Source organism: Tenrec ecaudatus, chromosome 1 (assembly GCF_050624435.1).
Source record: "Tenrec ecaudatus isolate mTenEca1 chromosome 1, mTenEca1.hap1, whole genome shotgun sequence".
Lineage (NCBI taxonomy): Eukaryota > Metazoa > Chordata > Mammalia > Afrosoricida > Tenrecidae > Tenrec > Tenrec ecaudatus.
Genome location: NC_134530.1, coordinates 70,971,871 through 70,995,371, shown reverse-complemented (window position 1 = coordinate 70,995,371; position 23,501 = coordinate 70,971,871). Strand labels below are relative to the sequence as shown.

General features: G+C 50.4%; 2 protein-coding genes across 9 annotated transcripts in view; one reads left to right on the top strand and one right to left on the bottom strand.

Moving 5' to 3' along the window:
• PIK3R3 (phosphoinositide-3-kinase regulatory subunit 3) overlaps nt 1–9,176 on the top strand; it is a 111,403-nt gene extending 102,227 nt beyond the window's left edge. Inside the window, exon 10 of the mRNA XM_075555676.1 lies at nt 5,658–9,176. Coding sequence (XP_075411791.1) covers nt 5,658–5,856 — 199 coding nt within the window. The 3' untranslated portion in view covers nt 5,857–9,176. The remainder of the gene's footprint in view (nt 1–5,657) is intronic.
• A 5,538-nt stretch (nt 9,177–14,714) lies between these two features.
• MAST2 (microtubule associated serine/threonine kinase 2) overlaps nt 14,715–23,501 on the bottom strand; it is a 188,963-nt gene continuing 180,176 nt past the window's right edge. For 6 of the 8 annotated variants that reach the window (XM_075555633.1, XM_075555639.1, XM_075555641.1 and 3 more), the window contains 14 exons: nt 22,727–22,865; nt 21,294–21,426; nt 20,512–20,677; nt 19,925–20,026; nt 19,656–19,778; nt 19,436–19,545; nt 19,037–19,191; nt 18,581–18,864; nt 18,293–18,490; nt 17,595–17,821; nt 17,309–17,431; nt 16,831–16,967; nt 16,523–16,716; nt 14,715–16,274 (listed from right to left, as the gene is read on the bottom strand). In XM_075555633.1, the coding sequence (XP_075411748.1) occupies nt 14,773–16,274; nt 16,523–16,716; nt 16,831–16,967; nt 17,309–17,431; nt 17,595–17,821; nt 18,293–18,490; nt 18,581–18,864; nt 19,037–19,191; nt 19,436–19,545; nt 19,656–19,778; nt 19,925–20,026; nt 20,512–20,677; nt 21,294–21,426; nt 22,727–22,865 (3,593 nt within the window). In that variant the 3' untranslated portion in view covers nt 14,715–14,772. The remainder of the gene's footprint in view (nt 16,275–16,522; nt 16,717–16,830; nt 16,968–17,308; nt 17,432–17,594; nt 17,822–18,292; nt 18,491–18,580; nt 18,865–19,036; nt 19,192–19,435; nt 19,546–19,655; nt 19,779–19,924; nt 20,027–20,511; nt 20,678–21,293; nt 21,427–22,726; nt 22,866–23,501) is intronic. The other 2 variants (XM_075555636.1, XM_075555651.1) reach the window with 1 other exon arrangement.

Here is a 23,501-nt window from a genome sequence, read left to right as displayed (position 1 = left end):
AAGGAAATTATATAAAGATTCAAGTAGAAATAAGCAAAATAAAAGTAAAACAATAGAGAAAAATCAATGAAACTAAAAGTTGATTCTCAGAAAAGATGAGTAAAATGACATTTACTACCTTGATCAAGAAAACAAGACTCAAGTGACTAAATTCAGGATGAAGAGGAGGCAGTATTAACAATGCTATAGAAATGGAAAGAGAAAAGGGAATACTATGTGCGCCAACAAGTTATTTAACCTAGATTATGTGGACAAATTTCTAGGAGGACATACTACTGAAACTGACTCAAGCAGAAACAGAAAATCTGGAAGCATAGCAAAAGTTGAATTATTAATTTTAAAAAACCCTACAAAGAAAAGCCCCGGCCCAGATGACTTCACTGATGAATTCTACCAAATGTTTAAAAAATGGACACCATGCCCTCACAAACTCTTCAGAAAAACAGAAAAGGATGTAACACTAAAACTCATTTTATAAGACCAGTATGACCAGGATACCAAAACCAGAAAAAAAGAGACATCCTAAAACTGCCAGTGGTTATCAACTTTCCTAATGCTGCAACCCTTGAATATAGTTCTTCATGTTGTGGTGACCCCCCCCCCCGACCATAAAATTATGTTTGTTGCTACCTCATAACTATAATTTTGCTACTGTTATGAATTGGGCGAGCCTTGTGCAAGTTGGTCATTCGACCTCCCCCACGGGTCGCGACCCACAGGTTGAGAACTGCTGCTGTAGACCAATGCCCTTTATGAATATTGATGCAAAAATCCTTAGCAAAACACCAGCAAACCAAGACAGCAATATCTAAAGAGTATATACATTATGACCAAGTAGGATTTATCCCAGATATGTGAGATTGGTTCAGTGAAATCAGTCAATTATAGAATGAAGGGAAAAAAAACACATGATCATCTCAATTAAAAAACCCCAAAAACTCAGGCCCATCAAGTCAATTTCAATTCATAGAAACCTATAGGACATGTAAAACTGCCAGAGTGGGTGTTCAAGGCTAACTACAGGAGTAGGAAACGTCATCTTTCTCCCATGTAGCAGTTGTGGTTTGGAACTGCTGACGTCAAGGTTAGCAGCCCAGTGCGTAATCACTACACTACCTTGATCATCTCAATAGATACATAAAAAGGATTCGACAAAATCCAACACTCTTTCCCAATAGAAACACTAAACAGCTATGAATGGAATGGAGCGTCCTCCATCTGAGGAAGGGCATTCCTGAAAACTCCACTGCTAACACCATGCTTAGTAATGAAAGACAGAATTTTGTTTTCCTAATGCCAGGAACAGAACTACTTCTGTTCAACATCATACTGGACGGTGTGAGCCGACACAGAAAGGGTCCGTTTGGACAAATGAGCCATGGAAGCCCCAAGGAGCACAGTTCCGCTCTGACTCACGTGGGCCACTGGAGGCTGGAGTCAGCTGGTCGACATAAGTGGAAAGACACTGTGAATCCAGGAAGCAGAAGAATGAACAAGGTTTTGATGATATTACTCCCCAAATTGAACTACAGATTCAGTGTAAATTTTAACATACTACCCCCACCCCCAAAATAGACAAGCTGGTCCTAAACTCTTATGAAAATGTAGGGGACCCAGAATTGCCAAAACAACACTGAGGGGAGGGTTTTTTCCAAAAGGTCAGAGAACTCAGTATATGTCTTAATTTCAAAACAATATAAAATTATAGAAATGTGTGGCATACTGGCATAAGGAAAGACACATCAGTGAATACAATGGAAAGTTGATAAACATTTATAGTCCACTGGTTTTCAACAAGGGTGCCAAAAGAGCACAGTGAGGTGAAAAACAATCTCTCCAACAAATGATGCTGGGTGACAGGAAAAACTGAAGGTGAAAGAACGCTTGAATGAATTAGAGCGACTCCTACCTTATACCATATCCAAGGGAAGAGAGACTCAAATGTACCATAGCCATGACTATCAAAGCTTGAAACACGCTTAGAAGAACACTGTAAGTTTACATTGTCATGACCTCAGATTATGCAATGGCTTCTTGAGTTTGAAACAAAGTCACAGCAAGAAAATTGGAGTTTGTTAAATATAAAGCTTTTATGCTTAAAAAATACCGTCAGAAAAAGATTTGCCATGCCACCGCTGATAACAGTGGTTATGCATTGACCTATGATCCAATCCCCATGGTTTGCGGTTCAAAACCACCAGCAGTTCAGAGGGAGAGACTGGGCTTCCTACTCCTGTAAACAGTTAGTCTTGGAACCCCACAGGGGGCGCTGTGAGGCAGCACTGACTCCATGGCAGTTGAGTGCATTCCTTGCAGTACAAAGGTGGAGATACCTTCAGTGCCCCTCAGTAGTGACTGGATAAACCAAGTCTGTTACCTACACACCATGGATACAACTCAGCCAGGAGGATAAGATGAAGTTTTGATACATTCCACACTGAATGGAGCTGAAGACATTATGCTGAGTGAATTAAATGAGTTACAGCCAAAGAGTGTGTGACCTCACGCATATAAAAAGATAACTACAAAAAGAAAAAGCAAATATAAAGACCAAAATAAATTACTGGTTATTCGGGGTGGGGGTTGGGGTGGAATTAGCAGTGATGGGAAAAATTGCGTTAAGAGTACAGTCGCTGCAGAGCTCAGTAACTGCTGTCAGTTTGTTGTATGCTTGCAAAAAGTTGAATTAGCAAAAGTCATGTGACAGATGCAAAGGAACTTCAAAGAGTTTGTGGGGAAATTCCATTCTTTTAATTCCATCTTTCCATGAACTTTATGAAACAACAAGACCCCCCAATGGGGGGGTGGAGTGGATAATGGTAGCTTCTGAAGCTGCTGATGTGCAGCCAAATACCACATGAGATTTGGTTCCTTGGTTTGGGGGTTTGTAGGGTCATTGTTCATGCGGCACCCCAATTAATTGACCAAAGACCCTGTTTAGTGTTTCCATTCTACCTCCTAGGTGGTGACTGCTTGGGGTCTTAAAAGCTTGCAAGTGGTGGTCCAGTGCCCACTATTGGTCTGTAGTCACCTGGAACAACAGGAATAATGAGAATCGGATGTGGTGGGGCTCCAAGAAGTTTGTAGGAAAATGAGTTCAAATTAGCAGCCGTAACTCAAGAGATTAGATACAGGAATCTTAGGGGAAGTGTGTTGTGTGTTTTTGTGAATGAGGGAAGAACCACTTTAGAAAAGGAGAGTGAAATGGGTTGTACAACTCAAAGAATGCAATCAGTGTCACGCAGTTGTACACGTGGACACGGTCTCACTCACTGTATACTCAAAAAAACAACAATATAAAACTTTAAACAAAAATACTGTCAGGCAAGTGAAAGGACAGCCCACAGAATGGGAGAATGTCTTTTTCAAATCATGCAGTAAAACCTGGTCTGTGTAAAGCAGAAACCTGTCAGAGAAGGACAACTCAAATCTTTTCCACCGAAACAATAACTTTAGCTTGATCAAGAATTCTCTGAAAGCCAGAGCTTTCTAGACATGATGGAATTAAAAAGTCAATGGCATTGCAACTGAAATATGAGGAAGTTCAGATGTTAAAGCCAGAAACCGTTCCAAGAAATACCCGAGTCTACACTTCCACCTAAACTACAATTGAGAGAGAGACGGACAATCTGTCTTCCACTTTCTTCTGCATCCTTCCTCTGTGTGAGTGTATCACTGCTGAGCTGGGAGATCTCTTCACATTTTTTCCTTGTGTATTTGGAATTTTTATTTTGCCTGTAAATTTTTTTTCTCAGAGAAAAAACAATATCCATAAGTTTGGAAGAAGATAAATACTAAAAATTTATTTATTTTCATGAAAAGCTAGTAAAATATGTTTGCCCTCTTAAGAGGTTTTACTTTTCTCCTTCAGTTTGAAGTTTTCACTTTAGCTGTTTGTAATTTTGATAACATTATTACAATTTTTAAAATCCACTTGAAAGTCTTCCCTTCACATTTCTTGTTTTGCCCTCAAAATAGAGAAGCATTTCCTTAACGCATTCAGTGTGTACACAAAAGCCACAATATTGTTCTCATATATATTTCCTGAAATATTTTACTGAAGTATGGTAATTTTATCATATAGTGATGTTGATAGTTTTCATTTTTTTCTTTCTAGGTAGTCATGTTTTCAAGAATAAGATGATACATTCCTTACCTTTTATAAAAATGTATTAACTTTGGGGGGTATAAAACAACAAAAAAATCTAATCCTTCACAGCTGTGGACAAGATCTTATCTTCGGAAAGAAAAATTTGACATTGCCAAGATAATTATCTGAGGGAAGAGACATTAGAGAAGTTGTAATTAAGTGCTGCAAAAGAGAAATTTACTCAGTTGTGAAAGAAAAGGGTAAAATAATTGACAAACACATGAGCAGCTCCCACATAAATGTCAAATGAAGAAAGGGATGGAAATGATGCAGAAATCAACAAATTTGCTTTTAAGTTTTTTTGTGAAGCCTCCACCAGAAATATTTCCCTTTCAGGACCTTGCTTGCTTGGTAAACTCTGAGAATCTAAGAGATGATTTCAGAGTGCTAAAACCAACCAGCCTAAGTAAGTAACCAAACCAAACCAAACCAAACCAAACTTTGGAATCTCTTACAGTGTAGCATGTAAGGAATTGAACAAAGTTGACAAAGGCATTCAAAACTGGTGCACAAAATAACTGGTGCACTAAGTCCAAAGAGTTCCTAAGGGGTATAAGCTTCACGTAAGCGCCAACGAGACTCTGCTCCTTTACTGGGCAAAGCTAATAGGGCTCCTAAAACGAGGGGGGAAATGCTTGAAGGTCGACTTTTTTTTTTAAGGAACCTCTTACTGTCCTCTTGATCACACTTGTGGACGAGATATTTGACAAAACCATGTGTAAGAGCAAAAAGCCATGGTGCTTTAAGAATATCTAAATCAGCTTGTAGTAGAATAGGAATGAATTTTAAAAGTTGAGATGACAGGAGCAATTTATAAAGAGTTTTATAATGAACTCAATAGCACGTAAAAAAGATCAAACATCTTTTGTTCTTAACAGTCTTTCAGCTGATGAATGGATAAGCAAAATATGTTATACCTTACAGTGGAATATTACTTAGCTGTAAAAAGAAATAAAGTATTAATACAGGCCACAGCATGAATGGATCTGAAAATATTGTGAAAGAAACCAGACACAGACCATCTATGATGGTATTATGATCCCATTTCCATGAAATGTCCACAATAGGTTGAGCCATAAAGTAGCTTGATGGTCATTGGGGGAGTGGCCGTGAGGGAGTGTTATTTTTAGAGGGTGACAACAATATTCCACAGTTAAATAGTGGTGACAGTCACACCTGTCAATATATTAAAAACGACTGCATTGTAGACTGAAAGAAATTAGATCCGTTCTCCTCTCCAATGCACTCAGCAGGGAAGATCCAGTAGTTAATCACAGGTACCCATCCTAGCTTTGCCACCTTTGCAGGAAGGGAAAGGTTCTTTGGGTGGCCGTGACTCTATCTGGGGCTGGGAAGCCTACAGTTGATCGTAACATATTGTAAGTTTTGTCTGATCTAGAAAACATCTTGACTCGTGTCAACAGTTGCCCTCTGCTGGACTTTGGCCATTTCTCTCTGGCTCTCTCCTTCACCTTTTCCCTGTGGTGTTTGTGTTCTGTCTCTGCAGTGCCGACGGGGAAGTGAAGCACTGTGTCATCTACAGCACTGCTCGAGGCTATGGCTTTGCGGAGCCCTACAACCTGTACAGCTCTCTGAAGGAGCTGGTGCTCCATTACCAGCAGACGTCCCTGGTTCAGCACAACGACTCCCTCAACGTCAGGCTTACCTACCCTGTCCACGCACAGATGCCCTCGCTCTGCAGATAAAGGGGGGGCGGGGAGAGAGGTGGCTCTCTAGCGTTTTTTTCTACCGTTTTTATTAGACTATGAGGGCATTCTTTCTACGTAGACTGCTTGTTTTGCACAAGAAGTGATTATGTGAATGTGAAGTGGAGACTGAGCAGCCACCGGCCAGGGTGGGGGAAGGGAGGGATATGGAGTCCCCTGGACCTCAGCTCTGTGCTGCACTGACATACTAAGCCAGAAGCAGATGTTTTTTTTTTTGAAAAGTTGGTTATTGGGGATTTTGTTTTGTTTAGTCAGGCAACCTCAGCAGAACACATTAGGCTTGGGGTGGGTTTATTGGAGCCCTCTGAAGAAGCCTGGTCCTCTTTCAGTCTTGGAGGGCAGCTGGAGCACTGGGAGTTCTGTCTTGATCTGGCAGCTTCTCTTAGGGTACATGTGGACCTCCATCAGGCCTCTTCCTCCCATAAAAGAAGGCGGTTTTGGTTCTGTGGTGGTGTGGGATTTGGTGGAAAAGACAACCAAAGGAAAACTGGGAGGCTCAGGGCTTTGTTGAGAGAATGTAAGCCAAGGAGGGGACACCTTCCAATGAAGGTGCTGAACCTTGTCAACATAATTTAGGCTTGAGCAGCCCCAAACTCCTCCCTTTAAAGAAGCATTATGTTTATAAACCAAACTGATCCCTCCAAAACATTGTTGTTGCTGGACTAATGCCTGATGGGAGAAGGTGGCACTAGTATCAAAATGCACACTTATAAACCAAAACTTGAAAAGGAAAAGTAAGATATGAGTTTTTACAAACACTAAAATTGGTCAGTGTAGTTCCTCCTGCCTGCCTTTTTTCTGAGAGATGAGGAATAGTGTTTTTGTGGAGATATGGTGCGCTTTGAATCATAAAATGAAGTTGGTGCTATTGTGGTATTTCCTTAGCATAAAGAATGATCTGTTGTTTGAAACCTCTGTAACTTGTTTGTGTGAGTAAAAGGTGCAATCCAGTGCGTTTAGATGACTTGAATATACCAAATAACCCTAGAGAACAACATTCGTTCATGTCTTCCCCAGGCTGGGAGGGCGGGCCTGCAGTAGCATCAACATGGTCTCCATTTATCACCGCCTCCTCTGCAGGGTAGGGCTCAGAGTCCTCGGGAGGGGAGGGTCCTACCATGGGCCCATCACCCATGCACTTCCTTGCTTCCATTCACTGGTTTCTGAAACTCTCGCAGGAGCAGAGTGTGGCTGGTGTTTAAACTTAGCAAGAGCCACCTAGCAGGGTTTCTTCTTTTTCTGTGATCCAGTCACTAAAACAATGTGCACAGTCTGCTTCCTGCTCCATTGGCCCCAATTTCAGGCTGGGAATCGTCTGCTGCCCCGCTGTAGTTTCAGCCAGCCTTCGGGCTGAGTGAAACTAGGCAGTTGGAGTAAGAGCAGGCATCCCCTCCAGGCTGCATGCTGCCCACCCCCTTTAGTCAGCACTCACTTGACAAGAAGAATCCATCTGTCTCTGAGCAAGTCAGCTGTTTGAGCACAAAGCTGTATCGTCAGGCAGCCTGGCCGAGCCAGGGAAGCCAGTGTCTGGAGCTTGAAGCTCCAGGATTATGGCGAAGGAAGTTCTAGTTTTAGGGGGAAAGGAAAACAACTGCTTTTAACGAGCACCTGTCGTGCTGTTGCGACCTAGAGTGGACCATGACGTAGAAGTAGACATGGATTACACTCTGGGGAAAAAACACCAGTTATAAGTGAGAGGCTCGGAAGGAAAGGTGTGTCTTTGACTTTTCCTCGGTTTAGTTGCAATCTCAGGATTGGGTGAGAGACAGATGAACCGCCCCACCTCAATGTCACTGTTCTGACTTAAGCTCTTGACTGAGAGGTAGCCACCCTTTCTATCTGACTTGCAGAGGGTAATATTCCCAACTGTTTTCTGGGCAATGCCATGCTCACTGCTGCTGGACACCCCTGGATGGCCTAGCACCTGGTGTTGAACCTGCTTAAGCAGCTAGACAATGGAGATTGGGTTCAAGTCATTTCTTCTCTGGTACTAAAGTTTTTGTGTGTCCTGTCTTTTAAAATACCCCAAATGGGAATAAGGGTTTATGCCTATTTTGTTGGACTTGTGTCTGCCCTTGACTGGTAGACACTGGGAAGGGCAGCTGGAGGGCAAGCCGCTCTGATTTCCCCTTGGGCTGGCTGGGAGGACTGCTTTTATTTCCCACTCTAAAGTCTTCTACTTTTTCTCTCCCCCGTTTCTCAGTTTTAAGTTCATTGCTTTCTGGGATTTAAGGCCCAGGGTTCATTAAGAAGTTGGAAGATTTATTTTCTGACCAGTTGCCACATGGCTCGCTCGATCCTACACCAGTGGGAAATGGCAGAGAGGCAGCCTAGTGTATACTGGGCTGTGCTGTGCATGCATCAAGGCAGTATGCAGCTCCTTTGCTCCGTAGACTTGGGAGCAGGTCTGAGTCTGCCGGGGGCCTGTCCCACGATCTGGGCCCTGAGGCACTCTCTAGGCATGTTTACCCCAGCCCCACCAAGACCAGAGTCCACTGTGGAGGTAGACCCGGGAGCTAAAGGAAGCGTTGAATGTTCTCTCGGCTAGGGAAGCCACCCATCAGCATGAAGGCAGCGCCAGGCTGACTGGCTGTAGGTCTCCTTAATGCTCACCTGTACCTTGCCATAGGTGCTGGCTGTGTTCTGTCACTACTCTAGCAAAGGTGGAGGGCTTCCTGATACACCCCCCCCTCTGATGTCTTCCACAGCTCCCCCTTTTATTGGTGCAAAACCAACCCCATGGGTCCTCTTGGGACAAGAACTGGATCTAGGCTATGCCTGTTTTCCAAGGTGGTCTCTGCTGCCAGGTGACATCCCACAGTAGGCCTCTTTGAGACTCCGTGGCCTCAGAAGCCAGAGGGTCTGGGTAGAGGCCTAACTGGGCCCTCCCTCTGCCACCAACTGCTCATCTTCGCTTTCGGTCCAGCCACTTGTGACACCCAACTGTGTTTCCTTACAAATTCCAGCATGTGATGTTGGTGCCCCGTTGTTAACTTGTGAAAAATCTATTCTGTTGTCTTTGATGTAGTAAAAAAAAAAAATCATGTAGTTTATGTAAAAGTATCTGATTCACAAGGAAGCCAACTGTGTGTCTTGTGTTGGGACAGTTCATAATGTAGTTCCTAGGCCACTTTTGCAAATTGTTCTTGTCACCAAATGTGTTCAGACATTGCTGTGCAGTTGTGGGGGAGGGCGGGGGGAAGGAGAGGGAGATACTTTTTTGGTCTTTTTGTTTACCTTCCCCAAATGGGGACAGTCTGGCCAACTTGCTCCAGTAATGCAATAAAGACACTGCAGTAAAGCACCTTTCGGCCTCATGTGATGATGGAGTGAACTGCACTGGTGAAAGGGGCGTGAAGGGAGGAGATGGAGGTTATCCCCCAAAGCTTCTCTGCTCACCACACACTCCACACCCGACACCCCAAACCAACAAACAGCCTGGGTCATTGGGGTGAAATGGGTCCACCGGAGGCTCTCTTCTTACCCTTCAGGAGGAAGCCAACCCCAAGGATGCGCTGCTGGAGTCCATGCACACAGGACACAGGAGCCTCGGGAATCGCCTGGACAACCACTTCCTATCCCCCCCTGCACTGCCAACCTTTAGAAAGCCCAGTTACTGGCTTTTTGGCTGGAAATTAGGTGCCTCCACATTTCACCCTGGGGCAGAGGGAATGGACTCTGGCTACTCTTGTGGCCCGAGGCTTCTGTCCACTCTTCTGCCTTGTTCCTGGTCGAGGTGCCTACTTGCCGGGGCTGGAATGAGCAAATGTCTGACCCCCTCTACTAGGAAGAGAGCTACCAGCTCTCATCTGTGTTTCTCAGACTGCCCCCAGAGGTGCCCTCAATTGCAACAGTAGACTGGGCAGGGGCCAGTCTGTTGCTTTAAAGGACCCCCTACAGCCCTCCCCATTACATTTCAGACTCCCAGCACATGCAAGACCCCTGCTATTCACTGACAAAAAGCGTATACTTGAGTGAATTCCCTCGCCTTCCTGCCCACAAGCCACACATCTCTCCACACTCATGCACCTTCTCATACCTGTTAAATTAACAAAGGGTAGCTCAACGGAAGCCGTCTCAGGAATTTCACCTGATCCATTAGTTTTTTTTTTTTTTTCTCAACTAGAGAATCTGATGTCTCTGCCCAGCTTTGCCAGTCCAGCCTCTGTCCCACGCCTCCTGCCCCCATATCTCCCTTTCAAAACTGAGCCTTCCCTAAGAGTGGCTTACATCCACTTTCATTTCCTCACCTCCCCAAGCATTTCAGTCCAGGGTCCACCACTTTTGGAAGGGCTGCCCCGACGTACTGCCACTCGTCCCTCTAAGAGAAACTGCCCACAAACCCGCTCTTTTTCTTCCCATAGCTGTCCCTGTGACTCTCCTCCACAGGCCCGTCCGTCCTCTGGACCTCTTATCACTGCACCTTCTTCCCTCTGCCAGTGCCAGTCACCCCAACTCCGCTCTTCTGCCCAGACTCATACTGGAAGGTGCCTCACTGAATGCAGGATCCTCACTTAGCCCCCGGGTTTCCTCTCATTTTATACAAATGGAAATCTGAGGGGGTACTCCACCCCCAAGGAAACAAGTTTTTTTTTCCCTCCAAGGCTATGTACTTAATTTTTTTTTTTTTACAAAACTTTATTACCTTCAAAGTGCTCTCCATTACACTGATTACATTTGTCAAATCTGCAATTTCATTCTTGGAAACATTTTTCAAACTCATCTGTTTGAATGACTGACAGCACAGCACCTCCCTTGTTTTGCCTCTTCATTCTAGGAAGCACGGAAACAAAAAAGTCCCAGGGAGTGAGGTTGGTGAATCAGGTGCGTGAGGCATGCTGGGTTGTGTTGTTGTTTTGTTTTGCAAATACTGGCACACAGATACCTGAATGAGCAGGTGCATTGTCGTGGTGGCAAAACCAGTTCTGTCTGCCACAAATAAGGCCTTTTTGTTGCACACTGTTACGCAATCTTTCCAGAGCCTGTAAATCAGTGGCTTTCCACCTGTGGGCCGTGACCCCTTTGTGGGTCAAATGACCCTTTCACAGGGGTCGCCAATTCATGACAGTAGCAAAATTACAGTTATGAATAGCAACGAAAGTAATTTTATGGTTGAGGGTCACCACAACATGAACTGTATTAAAGGGTTATGGCATGAGGAAGGTTGAGAACCAATGCTCTAAATAGAAAGCATGATTAACAGTCTGACCTAGTGGAATGAATACCAAATGCATTACCCCCCCCCCATATCAAAAAAACTTTTGGGGGAGAGGTGGGGTACCCTCTTGTATAGTCAACCTAGTAAGTCAGTAATGTAGTCCCCACCCACGAACTTCCTCTGCTGCATGTCTATATTAAAACCTATCATGAAATCCTATCACGTATACCTTCTAAATAGGATTCAAATACACCACCCACCTCCCCTCTCTCAATCTGTGGCTTCTTCCCTTCCCACACTCCTGGAAGGCTTCTCTCTATTCTTGTCTCCTCAAACCCATTCTGATTATAGCACCTGGCTCACCTTTACAAAACAAAAATCTGAACATGTGTAAAACCGTGAAGGAATTTCATTAGGATAAATCACATTCTCAAAAATGATCTGCTGTGCCTCCCAGTTGAAACTTCATCTTACACCCTCAATCTTACTTCCAGTCTTTTCCTTAGACGCCCGATTCTAGGTCAGGTGGCTTTGGTACCTTTCCATAGGGCCATGTTCTCCCTGTCATCCCCTTTCAACCCATTCCTCTTTCAGACGGTTCATCTTTCGTCACCCATCCTTTTATTCTAGGCACTGTGCATGAAATTTAAGATCATCCTTTTATCTCACTCTTTCTCAAGATAGACCTTTACTCTCCACTTAGGGCTTCATGTTCTTCCCTGTCCAGCCTGGGCCTTGGGGGCTCAGGGACACTGCAGTACATATTTGTTAGCTAGGCAGCCCAACATCTGAAAGCCTGACCTAGTCTGGGGAATTTCTCCCTTGCTTGCACATCGATAGGAAGCAGCTCCTCAGCTCCCCGCCAGAGTATGGGGTGGGGTTGGGTCACCTGGCGGGGGCTTGGCTCCACCGATGTTCTCACCTTTGTGGTTTCTATGCCCTAATGGCTTCCTGAATGATGTGAAGATTAAACAAATGTCAGGCGTTTAAAACTGGGGTACATAAATGTGGTATGAGTTGGGAGCGCCAGCCCCCTACCAATCACGGGTTCAGTAAGCACAATTGTACAGTTGAGACATATAAATATTATATTAAAGTCATCGAGAGCATGAGAGCTAGAAGAGAGATTGAAATAATATAGTCAGACACATTTCATAGTAGCATGCTCACCTCAGCCCCACTTGGTGTTCCACGTGGAGAGAGGGAAGGGAAGGAGGATGGGAAAGGAGATGGGGAGCTGACGAGAGGTCAGGGGAGGAGTCGAGATTTGCTAACCCAGGCTTATATGCCTTTTGGGGGGCATCCAAGCCCACTAATTTCAGGTAAAGACAGGAAAGGGTTGCACTATAGGCTATACAGTAATGGGCAGGGGTGGTCTAGGGGCAAACACGCAATAGGAAGAGGAGGGGTTGTTGGGGTAAGCACGTGACAAGATGGGCAGATCCTAGATTCAGGATGGCAGCCTAACTGGATGTCACAGAGCAGGTTTGACCTGTTCTCTGGATCTCCACAGGAACCAGTATCAGTAGGGTGTGAACTCTACCTGCAGGAACCAAATCAATGACTGCAGGTCTGTCCATTGTCCTTAACAGCAGGGGGGGGGGGCACTGCAGTCTGGTGACTGATGGCCCTCAGGGAAGATGCCTGCAAGTGTCTGACCTCTCCCCACACAGGACTTGAATTATTCTTGATGTGCAAATTTTGTTGATGTGGCTTAACTATTGAATTGTACTATGTGAATTATATGCCGATAAAACTGTTGCGGAGGAGAAAAAGGGAATAGAATAAACACTTCAATAGGGGGAGACCCAAAAGTTATCCTTGCCATTTGGCAGTGTCCACCTTCACATTTCTTATGTTAACCTCTCTCAAAGGCCTCCTCTTTCATACAAAATGGAAGTCAACTTCTTGCTGCCAAGCCCCTCAGCCTTTGCCCTCTGGGAATACGGGCTCCTCTCATCCCCAAGCCCTGTTCCACCCCTGGTGCAGACAGCATTTGATCAGGGGTTGGCACAGTTAACGTCACATCTGACATTTTAACCACGGGTCTTTGGCCTTCTGCCCTTTGCACACTACCAGGTCCCTACATAATCCCCATTCTACTGGCCCCTATCTTGATGTCCAGCTCCTCGCTGGTGGTGGCCTAGTTTAGACCACCATATTGATTTCTGTACCTCTCTGGTCAGCATGCTCCATCTAGCCAAGGAAAAATCATGAAACCACCTTCTTTCCCTGCAGCTCCCTTTCAGAAGAGCCACTTCCCTCCCCTTAGGGAGCCCTGGCCCAGAGTGGGACAGGAGCGCCACTGCAGTTGGGGCAGTAGGTCTGTGTGTTGCTCTTCCCCAAATGTGTCACCAGGCAAAGCAACCCCCCACTAACAGATCGTGGTGAAGGCCACATGGCTTGAACGTGGCTGATGTCACTATATTGGTAAAATGTGTGGAAAGTGTTGTTACATACTTAGGCCAAGACAGACAAATAGAAGTCCCATATTCCTATGAATTGAGTGACTGCAAGGTTGGTTCCCACCCCTACCCTACCCCCTTGGTGTTGCACTTCATTCCCTCTGCCTTTCCTGAGTGTACCCGTGACCCACATTCCTGCTGTCTAGTATATCAGGTTGAGCTCCCAACACAGGCCAGGAGGAAGAGGAAGGAGGAAATTGAAGAGGTGAGGCTAAGGGCTCACACAATGATGCAATATCGCCCTCTGGTGGCCACAGACATCAGGTGCAGAGCGACAAATGCTGAGAGGCATTTCCTGTCTCCAGGCACTGGTCTGCGGGACAGCCATTCAAGAAGACAAGTCTCCATAGGGCCTGAGTCACCAGCCTGCTAGCCTTGGCACCTGACCACAGTCCAGCTTGTGATGAGGGATTGCTTCACACAACCCTATTCCTCTCCTCACGCCCTGCAGGGCCCTGTGCTGCTGGCCCCACTCCTCTACCACCCACAAGGGCGGTTCAAACCACTGGGGGCTTACACACCTTAGCAGTCTCCATCTCCAGGGCCAGGCCGGGCCAACCTCGGCAGTCTAAAAGCACAAGGATTGATGATGAAATTCAGTATGTCACTTTTTATTCTTTCATGGGCCTCAGCCTCAGCACTGAAATGAGTTCATTTTCCCTCCATTTAAAAATGTTCAAACAGGGCAAGCCACGGGAGATTTGATAAGTTGTTGAATAAAAAATGAGCCACTCTGTACACTTTCACGTAATTCACAGTAAAAGGTTAAAGTTCAGATTTTTTGATTCCCCTGTTTTCTAAGAGAAGCAAGGCCCATTCCCACTGTGAGTTATTTTTGACTTCTTTAATACAGCAGCCCTGGGCTATCAAACCACAAGGCTGGCAGTGGAAACCCACCAGCAGTTCCAGGAGATGACACTGCTCCCAGCAAGATTCAGTCTGAGAACTCCCAAGGAGTTCCATTCCACCCTGATGGGAAGCAACTCAGTGTCTTTGCCCAAGCATACTTCCTTAAAGCAGCCAACTCCCTCTCTCCCTACCTACTTATCACCTGGCCTCCCTGTTTTGAGTGTAGACTTCAGTGTCTCTGGAGAGGCAAACTTGGTTAAGTGCCCTTCTGAGGATCCATGCTGTCATATCACCATTACGTTCTCAGTAACAACCCAAAGAACCAGTCTACACATGAACGAAGGAAGAAAGCAAAAGACATCAAGGAAGTTTCCAAGATCTTGTATTACAACTGGTCTCAGTGCAAGTAATGGCAGACAACTGTTACGTTTGCTTTGAAGTCTCATCAGGAGACCGTGCCAACCCCTGTTGCTTTCGAGGCCCCCCTGGTTCTCGATCCCTTCGGAGGAGGATGGGCCCAGCCTCCTGGGTGTGTGGGCAGCTTCCACATGGAGCATCCTGCCTGCTGACCCCTGAGGCATCAGGCACTTTGGTGATGCCAAGGGCTGCCTCCTCCAGGTGTTTCTCTACTTGGGGTGGACGTACAGGCTCCCATAGCCAACTAGGGCTGGGAACCTTACCAGGAGAATGGGCCAGTCCAGGGGCACTGGGTTGAGGTGCCTTACCCTCCTGACCGGGTGACAGGTTGTCCAGGGGGACTGGCACGGTGCTTTCTAAATCCTGTGGACCGGCTAGCCTAACTTCCAGTGCTGCCCTTCTACTTGGGGATGCCTTGTCTGGGCCCTCAGTAAGGGATCTCCAAGACCATGGGCTTAGCTCCCTGGGGGTGGAGGAAATGTCAGAGTGACTGGTCGGGGCAGGTCCTGAAGAGCGGGGACAAAGTGCCTGGGGCTGGAGCTGCTGGGCCTTCCAGCAGCCCTCCGTGAGGGTGGGGAGGCCAGGCCTAGTCAGGCTGGGGGCTGGCGAGGAGGTGCTGGCAGCCATCTCCGAGGCTTTCAGGCTTCCAAGTTGCCTCTCGGGGGTCCTGTGGTCTTCTATTCTGAGAGCCCCCAGTGTGACCCCCATCAGTAAGTCTGGAGCCACCAAACTCTGGCTCTTGGGGTCACTGGGCGGGAAGACATCACCTCTGCCCTGTTCCACTCCTCTGAGAAGTGGGTTGCGGCCCACTTCCGGGTGAGTGGCCATGTTGGGTTCCTCAGTCCCCTGGCTGTTCCCAGGCCCTTCGTCGGTGTCATCCTCCGAGGAGTCCACCTCCCGGATAGCCTCTTGCTTCTGTAGTGATTCTCTTCGTTCAGCCCGATCCTGCCGGAGGGTGCCCAGGGCCCAGGAGGGGGCAGGCTGCAGCACCCCCTTCCCAGACAGCACACTGCGGGTCCCTACCACCTCGAGAGGGCTGCCTTCCCTGGGTGCCAGCTCCTTCTTCAGCTCAGGGTGGGGCAGCTCCAAGCTATGCTTGCGGGAGGTGGCAAGCTTCTTCTCTGAGGCCGCAATGGCAGCCGCCAGTTTCTCCGCAGACTGGACCCGTTTAAGCAGCGGTGAACGGGGTGGCTCCGCGCTCTTTGGTCGAGACAGCTGCCTGCCCAGGGGAGGCGAAGAGTGCAGCTTGGTGGGGAAGGCCTGGGCCCCATGGGCAGACAAGGGCGATGGAGAGCGCTGAGGTGAGGCTGCTGGTGGTGGAGGGGACGGGGTGTGGGCCAGCGGGGACAGCGGGATGCTGCCGGCCGACTTGCGCCTTGGGGACCGGTACTGGCGCTGGAGCTTGGGTGCCAAACCGTGCAGGGAGCTGGGCCGTGTGTGCCCTGAGCCAGCTGGGGAACTGGGCACACTGGAGCTGGGGGAGCTGCTCTGTGATGAATTTCCTCCCACTTTGCACAGAGAGACAAGGCAGAGCAGTATTAGCGATTACAAGTGACACAGGGGCTAAGAGGGGAATGCCCAGGCTACAGCCACAAGCCAACCGGCTCTACGGAGGTGTTTTTCCACCCCCACCCTACCCCCCACCCCCACCGGCGGGCTGGGTCTTCCAGGGTGAAGTCAGAGAAGCACCGAGGGAGGGGCAGGTCCTTTCCTACCTCCCAGGGATCACCTCTGAGACGACAGAAGCCCTTCATACCTGAGTGCACAGCGTCCGGGGTCACGCGGTAGCCCTGCGTGGGGGAGCGGGGGGACAAGCTGTGGCTGTGCGTGGGCGAGCCGGGCCCACTCTCCCCTGAGGACAGAGAGCGGTTGAGGGAGGACAGGCTGCGGCTGGTGTGGAGCAGGGAGGCTTGCTTGGTGATCTTCCGAAACAGGGAGCTCCTTTTCCTGCTGCAGAGACAAGGGCCAGGGGGACGGGGCTGGGGCACAGGGCACACACGCGGGCCCTGCCCAGGGCGCTCGCACCAGCCGCTCCCAGACGGTCCCTGCAGACACCAGGCTCACCTCTCTGGCCCATCCTTTCCCCGGCTCCGCTTGCTCCTGCGGGCCATCTTGGCCTTGTAGCTGCCTTTCCGGGCTGGTCCCACCTTAATAGACGTGTTCTCCAGAGGAGTCGTTGAAATAGACACTTTGTTTCCACTCTAAGAAGCAAAGTGTAAGGCCGAGACTGAGGCTGTGGCCCCATCCTTGCCTCGCTCCCACCCCAGGGCGGCTGCAGCAATAACCCTGCACCCACCTGTCTGCACCACACACCTAGCTTCCTTCCCGACAGATGACAAAACAGCTCTGGACACCAGAGGGCTCCGCTCAGGAAAGCAGAGAAGCAAAGCAACTCACCTGCCCTGCTCACCAGTCCTGCTCACAGTTTTGAGAGGCCCTGAGCCTTGGCCAGGGGGGGTACCCTTTGCTGTGACTATTCCTCAGCTCTAACTCCTCAGCACCTGACCTCAGTGCCTGGTGCCCGTGCCAGCCCAGCACTAACCTTCAGGATCAGCTCCACCACCTCCGTGTGCACCAGCCCTTGCACGGACTCCCCATTGACGTGGGTGATGAGGTCACCCTGACGAAGCCCCACTTCACTGGCTGGCCCTCCGTCTTCGACATGCTGCCCCAGGAGAAAAGGGGCCTCAGCCTGGCGTCTGGTTCCGCTCACCAAACTGCGACTTCCCTTGCCCGACCCCTGGGTGCTTTAAGAGTAGTGTGGGCAGGGGCAGAGGCAGTGTAGAGAGGCCCTGCGAAGGAGCATGTGCAGTAGGAGCCAGACATACCCACACCATATGGTGCACAGTGTAGACATCAGAGTCACCCATGTAGACACGGATGGCCCGCAGGGTGAAGCCGTATTTCTTCCCAGCGCGGTGGATGGTGATGGGCGGCCTCATGCTGCCCAGGGCTGGCAGGAAGTCCCTGCTTGGAGAAGAGTCCCTGGACGACGGGTTGGATGACTGGGAATGTGGGGACATGGGACTGGCCAGCGGAGAGCAGGTGTGATGGTCTGGGGGGAGGAGCTGGGGCTTAGTAAGTCGGAGTGGCCTAGCCCACCGGCTCCCAACCCTGCCCTGTGTGGCTTGTCTTCCCAGAACACTTGACTGTACCCAGGCCCCAAGACCCCAGCGATGGTAGAGGAGGGCTGGTTTGTACTGAGCACTGACTCTAGGTACCAGGGATTGGAAGCTCTGCATACACATATTCACGGTCACAACATTCTTATGTGGTAGCTGCTGCTGCTGCTGCTGCTGCTACTACTACTACTACGGGGCACTTGAGATCTGGAAGGTTAAGCAACCTGTTCAAGGTCAAGAGCCATGTAAGCCCAGGAGCCCTATCACACTATCCTCTCCAGCTGTCTTATGCACACAGACAAGTGACAGACATACACATGCACACGCTGTCACATGTGGATTCCTGCCCAAGGTCTATCAAGAGTCCAGTGTCGACCTTTGCCCTTGTCCCCCTGGGGTCTCACCTGCAGGAATGAGAAGGGAAAGGGCTGTGGCTGAGGCTGACTTGATCACTTTGGTGACAGGGCGGGCAGTGCGCTTCTCTATAGAGTCCCCGGAGAGCAGCCGGTGGCGGGCCCTGCGCACAGCCAGGTCGCTGATGGCTTTGGCTGGTGCTCCCTCGGCCAGCTGCAGGGTCCCTCGGCCTCCTCGGACATCCATGGCTGTGAACCCAAGTGAGCAGTGAGACCCCATGCTGCTGAGCCGCCCTCCTGGCAGGCAGCCCAGGCCCTCAGGCCCCTGCTGGGCCATACCTGGACTGCACCCTTGGCTCGGGGGCACATGCTCCTCCTCCAGCACCAGCCGCTGCTCTACTGGCTGTTCAGGGGCAGGCCCAGTTAACCCCTCTCCAGATGGGGGTGTCATGAGCCACGTGCCCTCCTGCTGCGGCTTCCTTGGGGTGCTGCTCGGCTCCTCGGGGCCCTCGGAGAAGCGGGGCACATCCAGAAGGCCGGAGCAGCGTCGCCGCACCGTCAGCGGGGGGCTCGAGTCACTCTCCGTGTGGGAAGACTCAGACATGGACAGCCGTTTGCGCAGTCTGTGCGAGACCCCAGCCCATCCCTTCACTTGGGTGAGGGTCACGGACCTTTCTCCCGACACCCACTGGGAGCTGCCCCTTCATCGCGCTCTTCCCCAGGGCTGTCACCCCCTTCCCCCCAACTACCCCCAGGTAGCCCTTCTGATGGCTGTGCTGCCCTGAGGGTACTCACATCTCAGGGGAGCCAATCACCCAGCCCCGATCTCGACCCTTCAGCCCCGCCAGGCCGTCGGAGCGGTCTTCCTTCTCCTCACTCAGGCTGCGCTTGGTCGGGGGTGGCGTCCGGCGTCCCTCGAGCAGAGAGAGCCGCTCCATGCTGCTGTACACCTGGGGGCGGGGTGCCATGGAGGGGCGCAACAAGCACCCCACCGAAGAAGCAATGACGTATCTGGGCACCCCACCGCCTTTTTCCCATCAGGTGATCATTTGGGGAAGCAGCTTTTCCACCAGCCTGATGGGGCCTCATCTTGGCGTCTCCTGCCAGGCAGGCTCTGTCGTGGACTCAGCAGCACCTGTCACCTGCAGCCCAGCCCTCCCCCAGCAGCCTGCCAGCCCGCCCGCGTGTGCACACCTTGCTGAACCTGGGCGAGCAGGAAGAGAACTGGCGGATCTCCAGGCAGCCGTCCTCACTCACATCCTCCTCATCCTCTGAATCCACGTGCTGGTACCGCTCCAAGCGCGCTAGCCAGACACACAACAGTCTCCTTCAGAGGCCCCTGGTGACCCTATCAGATCTCAGTAGGGTCTCAGTGCCAAGGTCAGGCAGGCAAGACTGACCCCACCGCACTTACTGTCAAAGTAGCTGGTATCATCCTCGGATTCCAGCTGAGGAATAAATTCGGCTTTCTGGCGAAGGAGTCCTGTCCAATCCAGACCCGTGAAGAAGGGGTGTTGCTTCACCTCATAGGCACTGCCTGTGTGCATGGTGGGGGGGAGGGGGCTGGCACTCGCGCTCCTCCAACAAGGAGCAGGGCAGAGGTCCCCGACCCGAAGGCCCCCTCCCACTGCACAGCCTCTCCAGCCCCCCACCACTGCACTGGTGACAGTGGGCCTGTCCTACCTGTGCCCAGCCTCTCCAGAGGGTTCTGGCGAAGGAGTTTGGAGGTGAGGTCTTGGGCATCTGTGGGCAGGGCATCATCCCCTTCAGGCCACACAATCTCATCTGGGGAGTCGTCAGAGACAAGAGTTGGAAGCAGTGGGCAGAGGGGGGTCTTAGAAATTGTGGGGAAGGAAAAAGGGGGGGGGTTCCAGGAGAGTCTGAGTGGAGGGGGCCCAGAGCCTTGGAAGCCTTGCTTGGGCCTCCGTTGACCGAGTTTCACAGGTCCCTTCCTCAGAGAGCCTCCCAGACCTTGGATCCCAGCTTGTTCCTTCTTCCAGACTGAACTTCCCTCGTAACTGTCCTGAGGCTCTAGCTTACCCTGTCCTTTGCACCGCCCCCCCCCCCCCCACCGAACTCTCTCACTCACATACACACAGCATAGTCAAAGGAGGGGTACAGGTATGTGTACCGTGCCCGCTTCCCCCCCCCCCCCATCTAAGCATACTAAACACACACAAACAGTGTGACAGGTCTCATGAGCCTCCCCCTCCCTGGGGTGGACGTGAGTCATCTCTAGCCCACACTCTGCTGCTTCCCTGGGCACTTACCACTGATCACTTGCCCAAAGAGCTCCTCCGGTGTGTCTCCAAAGAAAGGCACGCAGCCCACCAGGAACTCATACAGAATGATGCCCATGGCCCACCAGTCCACTGGCTTCCCATAGCCCTGGCGCAGGATCACCTCAGGCGCAATGTATTCCGGGGTCCCGCATACCTGGCCACAAAGAAACCAGGTTGACTCAGCTTCCCAAGTGAGGCAGCTTTCCCAAGGAGGGTGTGTGTGTGCCCACCTCGGGGGTAGAGAAGTCTATGAGTGACCTTAGTCAATGAACAAGAGCAGTAAGCGCCTCAAGGAACCAGAGCTCAAACATCTGGCCAGGAACCAGGACTCCCTGAGCTCTCAACGTCTTCTCCTGACAGCCAAATCTCAAGTGGCCTCCAGTCTCCCAGGAATGGCCTCTGCCAGTGACAGGACTACAGTCGGAAGCTAGGATGTCAAATCCAGGCCACGCAGAGGCAACTTGCAGGAAGCCAAGCCAGAGCCCATGAAAATGTGGGGCTGTGTTCCAGAACAGGGGCACCAGTATTTGGGTGGGAGATTCAGGAGTGTCAAGAGTCCTGCTACCTATTTTCTCTAAACTTTGGGGAGAAAGTTGGCTTTGAATTTTAGATCCACAGATTCTCATGGCCCACCCTGTTCATCAGAGGTGACCCCTATCTCAATGCCTGCCTAGACTAAAAAGGGGGAAGTCACCAGGCTGTTAACATCCAACACAGGGTGAGCATAGGGTGCCGCACTCATGCCGAGACCGGAAACTCATCTCCCTCACCTGCTTGTCCAAGAACTCCCGGGCATCCTTTTCAATGTGACCTTCATACAGATTGGTCGTCAGACTCATGAGGCCAATTTTAGAGAGTCCAAAGTCAGTGAGCTTGATGTGCCCCAGGGATGTAATCAGGAGGCTGGGAAAGGGAGGACCAAATGAGGGTGTGATGTTCTGATCTTCCAGGAGGGCCCAGGCTCCCTCACCTGCTCTAAGGGAAAGTGGGGGCATCAGCAGGGAGACACCAGTAGGGGAAGAGCAATAGCTTTGGCTTTGTGTGTTCAGCATTCTGCACAAGCAATGGGTCTACCTTTTACCCATCACCCCATCTTCATCTCTCTTCCACACCGGCCTGGGTGCCAGCCAGAGCAACCGAATTTTCTCACTCAAAACCACCAGCCTCATCCCGAGGTGGTTACTCTACCTGCTCCTGGCCTCATCTAATCTGGGTGGCCCACGAACGCCTTTTCCAGGGAGAAGGGGAAGGGTACACGTCTTTGGAGGACTGGGTGGAGAAAGTCACTCCTCGGCACTGACACTGCCAGAGCTGTTCCAGTATCTGCCAGACCTCACCCAACCACCCTTTTACTCCACTCACGCCTGACTTAGCACCCTGGCTCTGGCTCACCTATCCATGCCGCTCAGGCACGTGAAACTCAACCTATGCCAAACAAGTCCTGCCTCCCGACCTGTACCCTCACCTCCTCTCACGAACACCCATCATGTCCGCTCCTGAGCTCTGTGCAAGGTGCTTTAGCTACATTCTGGCACAACAGAGGGAGGGGCTGGCAGGCCCCTGGTCTTCTGCAGTGGTCATTTCTGTCCTACGGTGTAGTAAGTCTCCTGAATCTGAGCACACCAACCTAGCATGCACTCAGGCAAGAGGTCCTTCGAGGGCCCGTCAAAATAAAATCCAAACCTAGCCCCTTCCCAGCTCTCTAACCTTCTCAGCTGCAGTTGTAGGACCTCATTTGTAGTTTCTGACAGGATCACCTTCTGTCACCAGTGAGGCTCGACAGCTTCTCCCCAGCTCTGCCTCCCACCCACTCCCACTCCCCATCTGACTCTTGTTCTCCAAGCAGCGTTTCCTGGGTGTCTGTTCCCCATACCAGGTGAGTTCTACAGGCCGGCCGGTAGCTGATCGAGAGGAAGCTCCCCCAGGCCACAGCTCAGTGCTTGTTAGTCAATGCTGCGATACTTGATCAGACATCTACAAGTTGTCCCTGCCTGGTCTCTTGAGCGGGCCTCCTTAGTGACTCTTTCATGCCTTTGACACTCTCCAAGGTCCCTGCCAGACCTTGGCTTTTGTACCTTGGGTGGCTGGGGAGCTGGAAAATACACCTAGACAGACAGACACACCGACAGTTTCCTAGCAGCCCCTCTTGAGCCCTCTTTTCAATTATTTACACCCACAGAGGGGGTTCGCAGAGTGGGCGTACTTGTCAGGCTTGAGGTCCCGGTGCACGATGCCGTAGTTGTGCAAGTACTCTAGGGCCAGCACCGTTTCCGCAAAGTACAGACGCACCATGTCCACGGGCAGGGCGCCGATGTTCTTCAGCAGAGTGGCACAGTCTCCCCCTGCAACAAGGCCAGGCCACCATGAGGAAGACTTGTGCACAGAGAGGGCGGAGCTGCACGAGTCAATAACCTGCTACCAGAGACGGGGTCAAGGGCTGGTGGGGGGAGGGGGAAAAGTGAGGTGAATTAGCCAATGAATGTCCAGGGGATATCGCTGGCCTGAGAGGCAAACCTCTGCCAGTGGGTTGACTTGTAAGCACAGGATAAGTTACTTTAAGATGGTAATCCTGTATGTTGACAATACATTTGACTGAGATCGTCGCCTGTGTTCCTGTGTCCCTTCATGCTGATACTCTGTGTTCTGATTAAGTCACGTTGGTGGTGGTGGTGGTGGTGGAGTGGGGGGCATGGAAGATTCCTGGCATGTACTTCTTGAATTAAAAGAGCACTGTGTTCAGCTTCAACTTTAAGGAAAACGCTCTTTGGGAGTGATGCAACACAACGGTGGGGAGGGCCATGGCAGAGCGTCTGCTCTCTCTAGAGCTGGGCCTGGATGCCTAGAGCACTTCATATGCTTTCAAGGCGTGTCCCTTCATAGTCACCAGCCAGGCCTGCAATGACCTTCCTTTCTTCTGAAGGCCCAGGTGTGGCCCTCCCACCAGGACTCAGTCCTGGGCTTCAATGGCTCTGCTTGGC